The 19030-nt window shown below is 44.3% G+C and overlaps 1 protein-coding gene across 5 annotated transcripts in view; it reads right to left on the bottom strand.

The window, feature by feature from the left end:
- Positions 1 to 19030, bottom strand: part of PAX5 (paired box 5) — a 238089-nt gene that overhangs the window by 13338 nt on the left and 205721 nt on the right. For all 5 annotated transcript variants that reach the window (XM_038403330.2, XM_038403327.2, XM_043514630.1 and 2 more), the window contains one exon: positions 3645 to 3731. In XM_038403330.2, coding sequence (XP_038259258.1) covers positions 3645 to 3731 — 87 coding nt within the window. The remainder of the gene's footprint in view (positions 1 to 3644; positions 3732 to 19030) is intronic.

Here is a 19030-nt window from a genome sequence, read left to right as displayed (position 1 = left end):
ATGGCCTGAAGGCTCCAGGCAGCGAAAATTACTTGTGCTGGCATTAGATGGTTCTGTTCAGCACCTGTCCAATGATTTAAAAATACTGAAGAAAATAAATACACATCAACCACTCCGATTAGGTTACTTTAGTTTGGTCCTCAGCCTGGTTACAAGAGCCATAGTGCAGTGCGTTCAGAATAGCCTGGTGAGGACATACACTGTTAATCCCTATTGGACCAGTATGAAAACTGAACTGAGCCCAGGGGTGTATGTGGGCAGCAGTGAGCTATGGAAGGATTAGCTCCACAGAACAAAGAGGTGTGTGTGTATACAGGTGCAGAATTGGTATTGCTGTATGATCAGCTACTTCAACTTACTGGGTCCCATTTAATAGTAAAACACCACCCTAAAGGAGGGAAACTAGCTAACACTCTTCATGGCCAATGCATGTTTGGAAGGAGAAGCCCGGGAGCCAGCAATTCCATCCTTTAAGTCACCTGTGGTTTTAGCTCACTTGACAACCATTATCTTTTGTGCTGCTCCCCATCTATCATTTTTCATGCTGAAATTTCTTTTCTCACGGCCTCTTGTGATTAAGTGCTCGTCTCTTCCAAGTTTCTGTTTCCCAAAAGGATGCACTAGGGACTGGCAAAATCTCAGCTTGTTGCAACTTCTGTTGATACGATTCTTTCCTAACCAGCAAAGAGAATTCACTGAACGTGTATTCTTTTAAGTGTTCAAGGTGTTACCCTGTCCTCTCAATAAGGGAATGGGACTTTGGAAAACAAGCCTTGCCACTGCATGCTGTGATTAACTTTGTCAGGGCCATGCCTTTGAATCAGATACTGCATGAACGCTGGTCTCAAGAAAGTGAAAACATCCTCTAGAGAGTTAAAAGAACCCCCCAAAATCTTAGCTGCAGTAATGTAGAGTCACACCAGTTAGGCCATTCTGAGTTTGGATGGTAATTCGGAGCCAACATTCCCTCCCTAACTCACATTGTTATGAAAGTAATAAGTCCTATGAAACCACGACTTGGGGCCCAGACCCATCTTCCTTACTCTCATTGAGGTACTGGTCAAGTCAGCGGGAGCCTTGTCCAAGTAGAGGACAAAGGATTGGGCTCCAAAGGATAAATCTTGAGCTTTGATTTCTTTTGCTGACACTCTGCATGGCTCTTGTTGCCTCCTAGCCAATCATTAAGGCTGCGATTCTTTCACAGAGGTTGCAGAAAGTCATGGAATCTGTGACTTCTGCAACCTCCGTGACTTCTGCAATGGTTGGTGTGGCTGACTTCAGGGCCGCCCGAGCAGCTGGCCCCAAGACCAGCTGCTTGGTTGTCCCAAGGCCAGCCGTTCCGGCCGCAGCTGGAGTGACCCAGGGCCAGCTGCTCCAGCGGTCCCCAGTACCAGCCACACTGGCCACTGCTCGGGCAGCCCTGGGCATCTGGCTCTGGGATCCGCCAGAACAGCAGCCGGTGTGGTTGGCTCCAGGGAGTGCCAGAGCAGTGGTCCTGTGGGTGTCCTGGAGAACCACCAGAGCAGCAGTGGTCCCAGGGGGGCTGGAGCAGCAGCCCCAGAGGTGCCCAGAGGCCATCTGGAGAGCGGTCCCTGGGAGCAGCAGCCAGGAAGCAGTCAACTCCCTTCTCCGGAGCAGGCCCTCCTCCCAGCAGGGGTCCCCCAAAGCAGTGGGGCCCCAGAAGTAGAAATTTAGTCGGGGTATTTTTGGTAAAACTCATGAATAGGTCATGGGCCATGACTAAATCTTAGCCTTACCCATCATACAAATACACTGTTCAGAAAATTTTCAAAATGGCTCAGAAGTGCTTTTGTGAAATGACTGTAACACAGGGGATTAAAATGAAGGGGAATCTTATGCTTTAGTTCAATCGAACTGCAATGTTTTCAAGACACTGGGACAGGTCCCTCAGCTGGTGCAAACCAGTGTAGCTCCATTGGTTTCAAAGCACTACACCAATTTATACTGGCCAAGAGTCCAGCTCATACTGTTTGATATATTTCTATCCATCTGAAATTTCCATAAAAGCATGCTATTATCGTTATTTGTAGATATCAAAGTAGCAGTGCGTTTTCAAAGGGTATTTAAACTTCAGTATGTCATCAATATATGAGGCTACTTGCGGAAGTAATTCCTTTCCAATGTGAGTAAGGGGTTCAGAATCTAGCTTTAGCGACTTTGCAGATGGCATCCTTTTCAAATGACGTGTTTTTGTTGCTGCTGTTAGTTTTCTGTGCATACAGAACACCCCCTCCATATCCGGGGAACTCCTACAGGGGTGATGAGCTGCTGTTGGATTTTGCTACAATTGTACAATTTAAAACCTGGTCATTTTCTTTGAAAAAAGTTGCGGAAAAAAACACCCTCCCTTCTTTATCAATCTCGGTTAAAGTGGATTAACACATCCAACTCAAAGTTTTATATTAACTCCGGGGCTTGGATGGATTTACATCCATGTAGGTTGTTTGGCTTCAGTAGAGCTATGCCAAATTACATCAGTGGAGCATCTGGCCCCTGATTTATGAGGGAAGCACTAACAGACCCTTAACTATAGTACTGCAAGTGGCAGTATTCTTCCAGTACCATGGCATGGGGCACTGTAGCTATTTGTTACTCCCAAAGGAGTTCAGCAAGAATCATGACAAACAAAGGTTGGGTGGCTCAGTTACTTAGAGGTTCAATTACTTAAAACAAAGAAACAACGAAAAAAAGACAAAAATTCAAAATTATTCCTCTGCTGGTGGTCACATAAATCTGGAAAACTCTATTCCTACAGTTGAGAGAGGACAATTAATTGATATTTTGCCTACCTCCTCCATGCAAACTGCAGGAAAATTCTCCTTACTGTGTGCTGTGTGTATACAAAAAGTCAAAGGGGGCCAATTTTTGAGACAGTGGTGTAAAATGAATCATGTTCACTTTGTAGATTAGAGCCCCCATTCTGCCTGAGGATATTCTAGCACAGACCCTGGGCTCAAGAGATTCCCCTCAAGCTGAAAAGATTTTGCACAGGTGTAGGGGTTCCTGCTAGCAGAAGCCCCCCCAGAAATAGAGCCCAGATCTGTGGCAAAAGCAAAATTGAAATGGGGGCTGATAAGAATGGGCATTGGTAGCGAGCTAGACGAGCAGGTTGAACTAACCTTGCATGCAATTATCAGGTCTTGGATTCGGCCATAGACTATTTATTATAATTTGGAAACAAAGATTTTCAGTTGATTACAAATACCAGGATATTGTTATTTTTTAACAGCACAGTGACCGTACCATGTTCTGCAGGCAAGGGACTCTGTAGCCCTTAAAATAACCAATCTGAATCTTGTATGTGTCAGTGACTGGGGGCAAGGTATGAGGCAGTGTGATGCATGCATGCAAGTGAGAGAGAGATTGCGAGTGAACAGCCGGCAGAGAGACAGGACCCCATGTTGGCCCAGGGGTCTGTACTAGTATATCTTGAAGCAGGATTGTTGTCACTGTGGGCAGTCAGAGGGAATACAACAAGGGGACACAAGAGTATGCAAGGAGATGCTTCTCACTTACCATGACTGGATGTGCACACAGGCCAGAGCTGGCCCAACATCCAGTGAGGATATATGCAGCTACAGTGAGCAGGCTGTTCCTGTAGAAACGCAGGTAGGAAAACTCACCTAGCAATCCAGGGTTGGGAAATCTCCAGGAGTCATTGTATGTTGAATATTGTGGGTGGCTGTATGGACTTCCAGAAAACTCGCTCCCTAAGTAAGGGAAAGAGAAAACAAAACAAATGGTAATTTTGCAATAAAACATACACTGATGAGGCGAGGGGGAAGAAGCAGCTAAATACAGTCTGCAGTTTAGGTGATATCCAGTGCAATCCTTATCGTAGGCTTTATGGTCCACCTGGTTCCCTGGGGAATGGAAATCGGGACACTTGTTAGAAAACAAACTCTAAATCAGTGGATAGAGTTTTCCTTTTGATTTTCCTCATGGTCCTTACGCTGGGCCTTATCCAAACCAGTGGGAATCTTTCCAGCTCCTTCTATCTTTCACCAGGATAGGGAACACTAAGGCTAGATACCCTCAGGAGAAACTCCAGGGGGCTTGGGGTCATGCTGAGCCTCATCCCTGGAATTAAGTTTTCCCCTTACTACATCTGGGTCCCAGTTTGGCCAAGCTGAGGGCAAGAGGTACAGTGTAACTCTTCAGCCAAGCTTTCCAAAAGCTGGAGGGGACGGAGCAGTTAAAGTTCTAGACACGCTAGACATGGACACAACCATCTCAGTTTGTTCAAGGATGACTCATGGCATCACCTTTGGCAAGCCTCAGGACCTCTCTCCCTCTCTATAACCAGGATAACGATGCTTATGTCTGTGTAGGGTTTTGAGCTCCAGCTATGAAAAGCATCACGTGAGCTCACAGCATTACCACATTATTCAGGATCATCTCACTGTTACTTCTGCTCTCCCCAGCTGTTTGTTCTGTACACTTCTCATCTCTTGTTTGATACCTAGATTGTAAGTTCTTTGGGGTAGGGACAATCACTTTGCTATGAGTGTGTACAGCATCTACCACAATTCAAATAATAATGACTATTATTCTACAGTCTGCCAGGAATGATTTTTTTTCTGACACACACACACACGGTCATCAAAACATTAAGGCCATCAGCCACCTGACAAAAGCCAGGAAGAAGTTCAGAAGTGATTCTTGCCAGTCCTAGTATGTTCATCTGAACTGTCTTGTGCTCACATGAGCCAAAACTTTATTATTGTATCTATTGGGAGGGGGTCCCATAACTAGGGTATGAAATAAAGCCAGAGAATGCTATGCGTACTTTTCCTCTTTTAGTTGGGTAACACAGCTCGTGGATTTGGGATTTCAGAAGTTATTCCCACTCAAAATGGGGACAAAAAATCAAAAACTCAAAAAAATTCATGAATCAAAAAGCCAGAAAAAACCCTGCATTCAGGTCAATTGAAAGATTTCATTACAATCATTTTGAAGCATTTCTTTTGATTTTGATCTTTTTTATTCTAATTTTTTTTATTATAAATCAATTTAAATTTCAAAACAACAACAACAAAATCCATTTAGAACCAAAACCAGACCTTTTTCATTTCCAAAGTGTCAAAATGAGATGTTTTGACAATTTGAAACTTTTTTCCAAATCGGGAAATTCATCAAAACCACCCCTTTCTCGTAAACAATGTATGTTTCAATAAAATCGACATTTTTCAACAGAAAAAACATTGTCAAAAAATTCCCAACTAGTTCTAGTTAAAATGCCATGTCATTACAGACAGCTCAAAGGAGACCTCTGCTCAATGGGAAGCTGCAGTGAGAAAATCAAACAAGATGCATAAGGAACAGGATGGAGAATAATACAAAAAATATTGACAGGTTTCAGAGTAGCAGCTGTGTTAGTCTGTATTCGCAAAAAGAAAAGGAGTACTTGTGGCACTTTAGAGACTAACAAATTTATTAGAGCATAAGCTTTCGTGAGCTACAGCTCACTTCATCGGATGCATTTGGTGGAAAAAACAGAGGAGAGATTTATATACACACACACAAAGAACATGAAACAATGGGTTTATCATACACACTGTAAGGAGAGTGATCACTTAAGATAAGCCATCACTAGCAGCAGGGGGGGGGAAAGGAGGAAAACCTTTCATGGTGACAAGCAAGGTAGGCTAATTCCAGCAGTTAACAAGAATATCAGAGGAACAGTGGGGGGTGGAGTGGGGGGGAGAAATACCATGGGGAAATAGTTTTACTTTGTGTAATGACTCATCCATTCCCAGTCTCTATTCAAGCCTAAGTTAATTGTATCCAGTTTGCAAATTAATTCCAATTCAGCAGTCTCTCGTTGGAGTCTGTTTTTGAAGCTTTTTTGTTGAAGGATAGCCACTCTTAGGTCTGTGATCGAGTGACCAGAGAGATTGAAGCGTTCTCCAACTGGTTTTTGAATGTTATAATTCTTGACGTCTGATTTGTGTCCATTCATTCTTTTACGTAGAGACTGTCCAGTTTGGCCAATGTACATGGCAGAGGGGCATTGCTGGCACATGATGGCATATATCACATTGGTAGATGCGCAGGTGAAGGAGCCTCTGATAGTGTGGCTGATGTGATTAGGCCCTATGATGGTATCCCCTGAATAGATATGTTGACAGAGTTGGCAACGGGCTTTGTTGCAAGGATAGGTTCCTGGGTTAGTGGTTCTGTTGTGTGGTGTGTGGTTGCTGGTGAGTATTTGCTTCAGATTGGGGGGCTGTCTGTAAGCAAGGACTGGCCTGTCTCCCAAGATCTGTGAGAGTGATGGGTCGTCCTTCAGGATAGGTTGTAGATCCTTGATGATGCGTTGGAGAGGTTTTAGTTGGGGGCTGAAGGTGATGGCTAGTGGCGTTCTGTTGTTTTCTTTGTTGGGCCTGTCCTGTAGTAGGTGACTTCTGGGTACTCTTCTGGATCTGTCAATCTGTTTCTTCACTTCAGCAGGTGGGTATTGTAGTTGTAGGAGTGCATGATAGAGATCTTGTAGGTGTTTGTCTCTGTCTGAGGGGTTGGAGCAAATGCGGTTATATCGTAGCGCTTGGCTGTAGACAATGGATCGAGTGGTATGATCTGGATGAAAGCTAGAGGCATGTAGGTAGGAATAGCGGTCAGTAGGTTTCCGATATAGGGTGGTGTTTATGTGACCATCGCTTATTAGCACCGTAGTGTCCAGGAAGTGGATCTCTTGTGTGGACTGGTCCAGGCTGAGGTTGATGGTGGGATGGAAATTGTTGAAATCATGGTGGAGTCCATGGTGAAATCCTTTCTCCCCCCCCCCCGCTGCTGGTGATGGCTTATCTTAAGTGATCACTCTCCTTACAGTGTGTATGATAAACCCATTGTTTCATGTTCTTTGTGTGTGTATATAAATCTCTCCTGTTTTTTCCACCAAATGCATCCGATGAAGTGAGCTGTAGCTCACGAAAGCTTATGCTCTAATAAATTTGTTAGTCTCTAAAGTGCCACAAGTACTCCTTTTCTTTTTACAAAAAATATTATACAGTGTCTCAGCTTCATTTAGATAATGTGTTCAGTGCTGGTCACCCCATCTTCAAAAGAATATTCCAGAACTGGAGGGGGCTCAGACAAGTGCAATGAAAATGATGAAGGGCCTTGAAAATAACTTAGGTGAAGAGAGATTGAAAAGACGGGGATTGTTATCTTAGAAAGGAGACAAATAAGGGGGAACATGATAGAAGTCCATAAAAATCGATGACTGATCTAGAGAAAGGAGATAGGCCATTTCTGTTCTCCCTGCCCCTGGAACACAAGAACTAAAGGACTTTCAATGAAAATAAAAGGAGGCAAACACAAATAGATCGTGGAATTAGACTGCGGAGCTCACTGTCACAGGATATGGTTGAGGCCAAAAACTTAGCAGTCTTCAAAAAGGAATTGGAGATTTATATGGATACCAGGAGTATCCAAAGCTAGAGTTAATGCTAAAATAAATCACATACATTTTGAAGGAGGATTTAAACTGGTCTCTGTTAATTAGGGATTTGGAGAAGACCTACTGTAGGGGCAGATTGTTCCACACCTGCCTAATTCAAGGCTGATTGCACCTTCCTCTGAAGCATCTGGTCCAAGGCACTGTCAGAGACAGGATATGGGACTAGATACTAGACCTCAGGTCTGAGCCAGTCTGGCAATTCCTAGGTCCCTAAGGTTGCTTCTTTAACATTAAAAACTCATAGGTTTTTTGTGGTTCCAACAGCTGCTCCAAACTGACGGCTTAAGGCTCTTTCACAGGAATAGAAGTGAAAAATAAAGATTCAAACAATTGAATGTCAGATTATTAAACATTACTCCTTAAAGGGCCCAGTACATCTTTACTAGACTTCTGCAAAAGGCTTGGGTGGTTTATTAATTATTATTATTATTACTGCTTCTATACAACTCTATTAATTACTGTGAGCGACTAGAAATGGAGTTGCTCCCAAATTTCTATTCCTCTTAAAGTGCATAGCATATACGTTTCCTCTCTGTTCCCTGTCCTGTTGAATGATGAAGGACACAATATACAATACCTGAAGGTTAACTCTGCCTTAATGTTCATTCTTGGTTTATTTGTTTTTTTAAATGAGCTATCTCAAAAAAAAAGCAAGGAGGCAAAGGATCAATGAGGAACATTGGGAAAATGGTCCTAAGAGTGAAAAGAGGGGAAGGGTTTGGGAAGGAGGAAGGAGATAAAGCAGAAGAGGAAAGAAGTAAGAGCGGGATGAGAGAAAAGTGTTATAAATAAGATGCATTACACTGAATACTCTGTCATAACAAAACATAATTGAGCTTTCAAGTGTCAATATTGGTTATGCATTTAATGTATGTGAATGAATGATTTATGGGATGGGGAAGAGAGGGGCACCTGTGCTGTCAGTAGTGGTGTAGGTGTCATTGGTTAGAAAGCCCACTAGGAAGACTTTATGTTGCCCTCTAGTGGTGTCTATTAGCTTACTATTAATAACTACCATTTGCAGTCATTCTCTGGGCTAGAATGACCAAATAGCAAGTGTGAAAAATTGGGACAGGGTAATAGTTGCCTATATAAGACAAAGCTCCCAATGTTGGGACAGACCAGATAATATCAGGACGTCTGGTCACCCTAGTCTGGGTTCTATCAACTAAGGGGCATGCAGGTAGTTTAATGAGTGGTTCCGGTATTCTGTGTTTGTGTGCACAGATTTGACACAATACATATCAGAACATGTCAGTCGGGACAACTGTCCTCCAGGTGTTTACACATACATTCCAGCGATAGGGCAGTGCTACAATGGCTCGATGGAACCAGGACTGTATGTCAGACATGCCTGATGCTGGTAGGATGAATTGGCAGCTGAAGGGTGGAGGGGTAGCATGCTGTAACGGTCTGACCATCACCTGATACTGTGGTGTCATTACCATTTCCCAAGGTGAATTAACATTGCCAAAACCCGCTGTTTATAGGAAGGGAAGAATCAGGCTGAGAAACAGGAGCCATCTGGAATTTGCAACCCATGCTTGACTGGAACTAAATTCAAATAGCTATTCAGCTTCAGAGAAGGATCACTTAACAAGCCCCTTTTACAACTGAGCTGTGGGCTCCCTCTCTTTGCAGTTGAGACTGCCTGCTCAACCCAAACTCCTACTATTTTCCTTTGGGTTTCCAGCTTGCTCCAGACTCCCTCTCTACCTGAGACTAGCACGGACTCCCTCAAAGCATGTGAGACAACAAAATGTTGAGTAACTGTAGGGTGAATGCAGAGCCCTCGTCCCTCCCTCAAGTGCTTAGGGACAGTTCAGCTCCACAGTGTGCGTTACCTCGCAATTGCTTGATCACACGGATATATTGCCTGTGGCGAGGGATTTCTATACCAACCTCACAGCCAGCCTGACGCACGCTATTTACAAAGTTCTTCCCACTGAGCAGACAGACATGCTGAGATTTGTGCACTGAGGTGGTTGCCCTCTTTGCTGGTTGAGGAGAACAACTAGAATTAAAAAACTCAGTTAAAATATTACTTTAAAATAACCAAAACCAACAGGATGGGCGTGGCACAAGGACAGGCCGATGAGATGTCTGGGCCACTCCACCAAACCTCAGCACATCCAGGGAGAGGGCACAAGGACGGGTAATGAGATGTATGGCTTCAGGGTAATTGCACCTATATGGGGCATAATGGTTGCTGTGATCCCTCCGGGGCACCCACTTAAAGGTTTCCAGCTCCTATCCATCACCTTTCTTGGGAGGAGACTCTCATCTGACTCCATCCTAACCAGGGATTTTAACCACACAGCTCCCTGATCTACACTGTAATATCCCCAGCAAACAAGACTGCCTAAACAGGCCAGCACCTGCACTTTGCCTTCTCTCCGAGGGCTCTGACCAGTGTATTGCAGGCAGGTACAAGTTACAACACATCTTCTTCTAAGCAAGCATATTTAACCATAAGGTGAAAGCACTGCAGAGAAAAGATATTAAAACAATTAAAGAACTATATACATGCTAAGAAGCTTACCAGAGCTCACCACAACTCCAACCTTGAGCTCTGGTAAGTTTTAGTCCTTCAAAACCCTGGAGCCTAGTAGGCAATCAGATGTGGGTGATGAATCCTGCTGGCCTGCCAGCAGTCTGAATCAATATGGACACTAACGAAGGTTCTGGGAGCCTGACTGGGGAGGGAGGGAGGCAGGTCTCAAGTTCCGATCGAAAAGTTTTGGGGGAACAAGGATAAGAGGGGGCATCAGACAGCTCAGACCCATATATTCTAATGTAGGACACTACACAGGATGGTTCTTAAACGACTGTATGGGTTTTTGAAGGACGTATGCTGGCTCGCTAACAGAATGTTTATTATATACATAGGTGAAATATGAAATTATGAAAGGTAATGGCTTAAACACTGTCCAGGAAATAAGTCAAAGTTACCCTAATTACACCCACTGATAAGAACATAAGAACGGCCATGCTGGGTTAGGCCAATAGTCCATCTAGTGCAGTGTCCTGTCTCTGACAGTGGCCACTGCCAGCTGCTTCTAGCAGTGGGAAGTTTAGGGACACCTAGAGCATGGGGTTGTGTCCCTGACCATCTTGGTAATAGCCATTGGTGGATCTATCCTGCAAGAACTTAGCTAATTATTTTGTGAATCCAGTTATGCTTTTGGCTTTCACAACATCCCCTGGCAATGAGTTCCACAGATTGACTATGCATTGTGTGAAGAAATATTTCCTTCTGTTCATTTTAAACCTTCTGCCTATTAATTTCATTGGGTGACCCCTGGTTCTTGTGTTATGTGAAAGGGTAAATAACACTCCCCTATTCACTTTCTCCACACCAGTCATGATTTTGTACATCTATCGTACATCTCCCGCCCCAGTTAGTCTTCTCTTTTCTAAAACAAACAGGTCCCAGTCTTCTTAATCTCTCCTCATGTGGATGCTGTTCCATACTGCTAGTCATTTTCATTGCCCTTCTCTGCACTTTTTCCAATTCTAATATCTCTTCTTTGGGACAGAATAACCAGAACTGTATGCAGTATTCAAGATGTGGATGTACCGAGATATCTTTAGCAGGAACTGGTGACAGATATGGCAATTTCCTGCAATATCCTTGAAAGACCTAATTGTATCAAGTTTATGTATTATTGGGGTCTGGAATTGTATGTAGCCTCCCGGGGTGGGGGGCGGGAGAGATGTGACAGACGTAAGACCTGGGAGTTCAAAAGACTATACTGAACCTGTGCCAGACAATTATGGACTTTTGGGACATTAAGTGAATTTCCTGGGGAATCCCTAGGCAGAGGTTAATGCAAGCTACTCAACTCTGGTCATGCAAAAACCCAGCCTTTTGAAATTACCCCTGAGAACAGGGTTATTGTCTGCTCTTTACCTGTTACAGAAGGCCAAGATCAAAGGCCCAAGCTGTACAAAGAAATGGCTGATTTGCCCAGCTTTTTTACTGGTTCTGGATGTAAGACGGATGAACTTATAACCATGGGAAAAATCCAGTTGTGGGGTTTGAAGGACTAAAACCTACCAGAGCTCTGGATTGGAGCGGGGGGTGACCTCTGGTAAACATTTTGGCAAGGGTGTAGGAACTTTTACTGTTTTCATATGTTTTCTCTGTAATGCTTTTACCCTTGAATCAATACACTAAGGAGGAAATGTGTGATAACTGTGGGCACTACACTGGTCAGGGCCTTTGGAGAGAAAGCAAAGCGCAGGCACTGGGGTTTTTAGGCAGCCTGGTTTGCTGTGGATATCCAGTGTAGATTAGGGAGCAGTGCAGCCTTAAAACTCCTGGTCAGGAGGGAGTGAGACTCGGGTCTCTGCCCAAGAGAGGTGATGGTTGGGAGCCAGAAACAGTTAAAAGGGTTCCCTTAAGCAACCACGGAGGGGGAATATAGATGCAGTTACCCTGAAACTGTGTCATATATTGTGGCAGTGGCGGGATGTAGGACACTGTGAATTGCCATATCTGTCCCATGGACCATTCCACCAGTTCCCAGCCTATCATTTAGCATGGCACAAGAAGAGGGCAGTGAGTTGTATGGCTCACTCCACAGGTTCCCATCCCACCCATCAGGAGCTCCCACCCCGACCCCCGCCCCCAACACGGCATCCAGAATCTGAATGAGAACTCGAGCCTCACTCTTCCAAGCGTGAGCCAACAACCCCAATCCTGAGCACGGCTGCAACATGCAGCCATCCTGAGTGTGCCTGGCATCCTCCTCCAGCAAAATGTGCAACAATTAACTTCTCAGAGGACCTCTCTCATCATGCTGAGGCTTGTGAAAGAGACCAGACAGCAGAACTCGCTAGGATTCCCATGCACTGTAGTCTGGATCTTGTGCGTTCCCCATCCCCTCCTAGCTAGCGGCTCAGGAAGACCCAGCTTGCCCCTTTCTTGTGCTATGCATGCTACTGAGCAGGTGGCTCTGCTTTTGAAGTAATCAGCCGTGCTTCTGCATGAGCATCAGTAGAAACGAGCCAACATTTCATTGCTCGATTCTTTTCTCACTCTCTCTCCTCACCCCTCCCCATCCTCTGCTCCCCTCCCCCCTCTACGTACACATCTCTGGGCCTCTCTGGGGGACGCTCTGGCGCCTGACAGGCTGAGGCTTCCAATGCTCTGTTTTTTATGCCTCAGTGGTCAGGGTGTCAGGCTCCTGCAGTACAGACCAGCCAAGAGCTCAAGGAGTCACTGAACACCATCAGTTCAGTGACAGTACCACTTGCTTCATCCCACATACTCTGCATATCCATCAGCCGGGAGGGAAGGGGAGAGAGAGATAAAGGAGAAAAAAAGGAAGTGGGAGAAAAGCCACCAGCCCTGTTATTACCATCAGAGGCCTTGGACAGACAAATGGTGCAGGAGTACAGTGAAAGTAAATGAGATGAACGAGCACTGCACGAGTGCCTTGTGATTTCCACCCGATAGTCCAGAACCCATCAGATATACTTCTTGACAGCACTGTTTAATGATCAACCCCGGTCAAAAGAAATACTATGCATCAACTCCCCAGGGATATATTTGTGTGCGAGCACGTGTGCGCACGTGCATTGGGGAGGAGGGGACTGTGATTTGATCCATTGTTCCTTCATGGCTAAACAGCAAGGGCGTTCATTAAGACTGCCCCTCTTTAAAGCTATCATCTCTCACTGCATCACTGTAGGAAAGCTTTGACTTCTACAGCCACCAAAACAAAAAGGTATTGAGGCAAAGGCTTCTATTGCCTTTATACTTCCTTGTGGCTCTTGTAGAAGATCCTTTTAAGTGGGTTGCCATAAGTGGGTTCAATATTTCATGCCATTACTGTTAATATAAGATCAAGGTTCCACCAGCCTCACTAGCCAGATAGTCCCTTACCCTGTAAAGAGTCCGATTTAAGTCAATGGGCTTACTCACCAGCTAAACTACTACTTAAGAGGTAAAATCTATCCCAGAGTAATTAGAGATGGAGAAACAAAATCTCCTGAGTATATTTAGCCCCTGTTTCTGTTTGTGCATTAATCACAAATACACTGGAGTTTTGAAGAATATGATCTTTGGGGATCACTATTAAACAAATAATCTGTACAAACACTTTTTGACTATGGCGTATTACTGACAGCTACATGTAAACAGTGTTACCAACTCCAGTCTTGTTGTATTTGGTGTTTTTTCTTAAAGCCCCAGCTCCTGGAGTCATTTGAATGCATGAGACTCTCAGCTTTCATTCAAAAAGCCCATTTCCAGCCCCCATGGTTATGGGGAAAAACTCAGACATGTGAACTACAGTCACAAGGCAAATAAAAAGCACTCACAATGTATTTTTTTTAATCTCATTAGTTTTGGGGCCTAACTCATGATTTTTTAACTGGGAGGTTGGCAGTACTGTTTGCAACACACTCCATGTGGAAATTCACCCCTGAGCAGAGAGCAAGCCAAGGTTTATGGACCACTCAAGTCCCATCTAAGCCCTCAACACTGTGACTTTAGTGGTGTCCAGGCCTTGTGATGGTTTTCTACACAGGGGAGAGTTTCACCCTACTTGTGCTGTTTGGCCAGACCCATGGGGCACCTGGAACCAGATTCTGATCTCTTATTACACCAATGGAAACCCAGAGTGACTTCACTGACTTCAACAGAGCTATTCCAGATTTACACTACCGTGGCTGAGATCAGGAACCCCTGATACTGTTTCTGTCCCTTGACTGAGTAAATGACATGTTATAAACTGGGGTGCCCAACCTACGGGCCGAACAAGGCCCACCAGAGCATTTCATAAGGGCCTGTGGCCTGCTTCAACATAATATACTAACGGCTGATTCATTAGTGTTTTGTCATCATGTTTACATCATTATAGTTTACCCAAGTGTTTCAATAGATAATACTGTACATAGAAACCACCTATCTAAATACATACGAAACAAGCTGAAGTTAAAATATAAATCAATACAAGTGACCTTAAATCTTATTAAAATCTTATTAAAATCTGGCCCACACAAGGCTGTGCTTGGGTTTATGTGGCAATGAGATTGGACACCACTGTTATAAACAGAGGAAGTGCTGAATCTCTCCAGGAGAGGGCAGAGAAGCACTTCAGGGACAAAAAGAGCAGAGAAGCAGGCCAAGGGTATATTAAAACATTTAAAATCTTGCTTCTGCCCAAGAACAGGCATTATACTGGGCTAGATGAACCCTGGATTTAAACATAGCCAAGTCACTTCTTGACAGCAGCAGAAAGTTATAAACCAGATTTACCACCTGTCTAGCATACTTTGCATTCAATTTTCTGCTGTCTCTTTCAAACCACATTATTGTCCCTCAGCGTATGCACCCAGCACTAGTCTCTAAATTTGCCATCAGACACTTGTTTCGCTGAGTGGCCTGAATTAACTGAGTTCTGGGCTCTGGCAAGGGTGGATTTGGGGAATGGCTGCATTTCTCCCACCCCATATGAAAGTCCACTTACTCTGTCATCTATCTGCCAAGTGCACAGATTGGATCCTCAGTTGTCATGCTGCCGTTCAACCAGCGGCTCACCACAGTGTTTGTGAAGGGTGAGGTCACGTTTGGTTCCTTGCCACGGGGTGATAGGGAATTGCTACACATTGTATGTCCTCTTCCCATACTATCCATAACACTTTTATATACCTATATCTGCCAAATTCATCCACTGAAATTATTAATCCCTATTTTCTGCTCCCTACCACCATTCATCAGAGTCATTTAGCATGTGTGTGTGAGAGAGAGATACAGGGGATGGGGAACATGCAGTGTTAAGCTTCCCTCTCCAATGGCATACACAACACCCTGTTTCATATATTTGCCAAGCGCATTTGCTCAGTTCACTCATCTTAGCTCCTGCCACCAATCACCATTCACCACAGCCCTTTGCCAAGAATCAGCCATGTCCTGGGAAGAACGCACTCAGAGTACAGGGAGCGTGCCTGTGTGCCTGGTGTTGTGCTAGTGAGCCAGTCCTGGTGAATTAATAATAGTGAGCTGTACCTGATCATCAACCAACGTTGGGGGAAATTCACCCCATGCAGGAGCCAGCACAAATTCCCACTTAAAACCTGTTCTGAGGGGTTCACAAGCCCAGTCCCGGCCCTTTGCCCAGGGTGAATTGCACCCCAAATGAATAGAGGAGATAGTCACCAGAGTGGAAGAGGAAGAACACAGTAGCCTGGCTCTGTGCAGGGCTAGGTTCTGTGCAGAGAGAGCCCTGCCACGGGCAATACCAGCACAGCTTTGGCGTCACAGCCTGGCCACTGGAAGCCCACGTTGAACTGCCGCAGAGAAACAGCAGATTTCTGGAACTAGTTGAGTGAGAAAGGCAGAAAGGTAGGGATTGGGGGATGCAGGTTAGGCCCAGAAGCTGTGGTGAATGTCCTTGTCTAATCTCAGGGGGGAATGGAAGGAAGGTCAGTGCATCCGGAGGACAGTGGGGTTCAGCTGTGGATGGATGGATGGATGGATGGGATTTTTCTTCTGAGAGAGAAGATGGTCCTCTTGCTGCTGCAGCGGTGGATGGTGCTACCACAGGACTCCAGAGGAGGCTGAGGAGCATGAATGTTGTCCCAGGGGTGGCCAAAACAAGTGGTATTACTGGGGCTGGAGGAACAGGTCACCACACTGAGCTGGTGACTGTGACTTGAAGCGTCTCCCAGAACATACATGGGAGATGTGGTGAAAGAGGTGAACGGGTCTACTAGCAGGGGAAAGGAATGCTAGAGGTTCCCACAGTGCCGACTCAGCAGCCCCGCACCGGCTATCAGCAGCTGTCATGCCGCAGCCAGGATCTGGAGAGCAATATCAAAGCATGGCATCATGGGCATGAGGCTATTTTGCTATTGTCAGCAGTGAGCACCCATATGCAATTTGTCTGGGATGAAGGCAGATCATTACATGGAGCTCTGACCCCTCTTGTCCATGTAGAGCACTGCAGCAGTAAGGCAGACTCAGAAACAACAGGGCAAGCTGCAGCATGGCTCAGATAGAGATGGGCTTCTCTATACATTGAGCCAGTGGGTCAGGGAAAGCGTAATCAGTGTGAAGCAGACTCACAGGCCCTGGGCACACCCACAGTTACCCACAGGAGACCCAGGGTTGTCATCACCCAGCAGACCCTTCCTAAGAGCATCAGGAGAGACCACAAATACCTCCATGCACCCCAGACCCGTGTGTGGACCCAGGGAAAGAGGCTGGTGCTTGACCTTCCACCCTCCCCATGTGTGGAGCAAAGGGCTCCTCACCCTCACCTGGGTTTGTAGCCTCAGAAAATGGGCAGAATGTGAAGGCTGCTTCCTCTATGGCTCTTTTTCATGCATTTCCTCTTTGCTGTGGCTGCTAATGTCTGTTCTGCTCCTCTGAGACAACTTCTTCCCTCCCTTCCCATTCCACCTCTCAGCTGACCCAACAAAAAGATTTCCAAGTGGCGATGGGGGCTCTGGGGTGGAAATCATTTCACATACATGTTTTCATGCTGGCATTAGCAATGGTTCTGAATTCCACCAATCTTCTGGGGAATTACAAACTTGCTGACCGAAATGTTCACAAATACATCACAAATTTCATGAACAGAGGTGTGTTTTTCTGACAGGACAGTTTTCAGTCTGAAGATGCTGTTTTTTAAAAATCAAAACTTTCCATGGGAATGCATGGATTTTGACAAAATTCTCCTTTTGGGGGAAAAAATCAGGATGAAATGTTTCCAGTGATGTCGAAACAGAAGATTCTGATTTTTTGTTGTGAAATTAATTTACTCTTATAGTATGAAAAAAATGTTAAAAGCCAAAATTGAAAAGTTTTTATTTACCTGATCAACTGTTTCAATTTTATTGCCATGAAACATTTAAAAAAATTGTTTTGGGTCAATCAAAAGTTCATTTAATGGGAAATTTCAAAATTCAAATGTTTTGCTCTGATTAGAATGAAAACTAATTTCAAAATCCTAGAATTTCCTGTGAAATGGAGATTCCAGATCCCACAGAACTCTAACCATGAATACGAGCAAAGTGGATCGGGGGCTTATTCACAAGCATGTATGCAAATTCTTTCTTGCTGTCTTCACTCGGTACCAGCGCATGTGCATCTAGAATGTAAGGAGAGAGCCAAGGAGCCAGTCAAGGTGCATTGCCACACCTCCACCATTATTTTAACTCTGGATTCTTTTCTTCTCTCAGGGCCTGATCCAAAGCTCACTGAGGTGAATGGAAGCCCTTCCATTGACTTGAAAGGGTTTTGGATCAGGCCCCAGTGCCTTTATGACTCTCCTGTGAATATATTCACATGTGCTGCCTCTATTGCTATTCAGTCTGACCACATATTAATTACCAATTCAAAATCCCTTTAAGATATTTTCAGTTGCAACCCATATATTTCTTGTCCATGAGTCTGTCACCTGCTCTCATAGATTTATCCACTGTCTCCGTCACCCTCAGATTGTATATCTCAGCTGAGCTCCCTTTTGAATTTCCTCTTTTGTAGTGAATGCACATTTAATTGTACACACACACACACACTATGATTAACATTAATGGGAGTTACAGTTACACATCAATAGGAGAACAGCTTTCCTAACCTCTCCATATGGCTATAACCCCTGAGGCCCTTTCTCATCAGACTTGTCCTTGCCTGTATGTTTTCCAATTCTAATTAGCGATACCCTTTTGCCATCTCTGCTCCAGGTTTACAACATTCTTCTTTAGCCCTTCAAGTCGACAGATTAACACCACAAAATGTTCAATAAATTCAACCACTGAAGGAAAAAGAACAGAAGGTTATGGGGAAAAAATAGCCTCTGGCCAAGAATAACAGTACACTGTCCACTTTGTATTGGACTCTGGGGTAAATTAGAGAATTATCCACTGCACTCACATCTGAAGCAGGCCTCTGTAGATTAATTGTGATATCCTTTTCCATTCCAACCCCTCCTGACAAGGGCTACAGGTGTGTGTGTCTCTCTCTCTTTTTTTTGTGGTGAAGGAACTACAGTAACTTTCTTAAATTAACAGTCTCATGACTTTTTATTTGCTTTCTAACGTTTTCTTTTGTGGAAGTAATCATATGGGCCATAAATTTCTTCAGCAAATTCCAATAACAATCATTATCCAGGGAGTTAAGATATGGTTGACTGCATGGAGAACAGGGCTAAATACTGCACTTAGCAACCCAAATGTACTACAGCAGCTTGCATATTACCATTATGAAATAGCTGTTAAATGCACACAACTTTAAAATCTATTATAAAAAAAAAACCTTGTGTGGGATAGGATTGTATGTCAAATACCATGAAAGTTTCAAGTGTAACCCAAAGGACAGTCAGAGTAGTTCCCTTTACCAGTATTTCAGAAGATCAGTTATGATGTAAGCAATATCGCTATTTTAATTTGGTCAGTTATACACCAGGTAACATTTAAGATAGAGGCATATTGACTAACAAACATGATGCAAGTTAGAAAAGAGAGAATATGCCCATGTAATCCCACAGAGAACAGTGCATTCATTTTTTCCTCAATATAACTAATCCTCCT

This window comes from Dermochelys coriacea, chromosome 5 (assembly GCF_009764565.3).
Source record: "Dermochelys coriacea isolate rDerCor1 chromosome 5, rDerCor1.pri.v4, whole genome shotgun sequence".
Lineage (NCBI taxonomy): Eukaryota > Metazoa > Chordata > Testudines > Dermochelyidae > Dermochelys > Dermochelys coriacea.
Note: the sequence above shows the minus strand (reverse complement) of the source record. Positions and strands in the feature narration are given on the sequence as shown.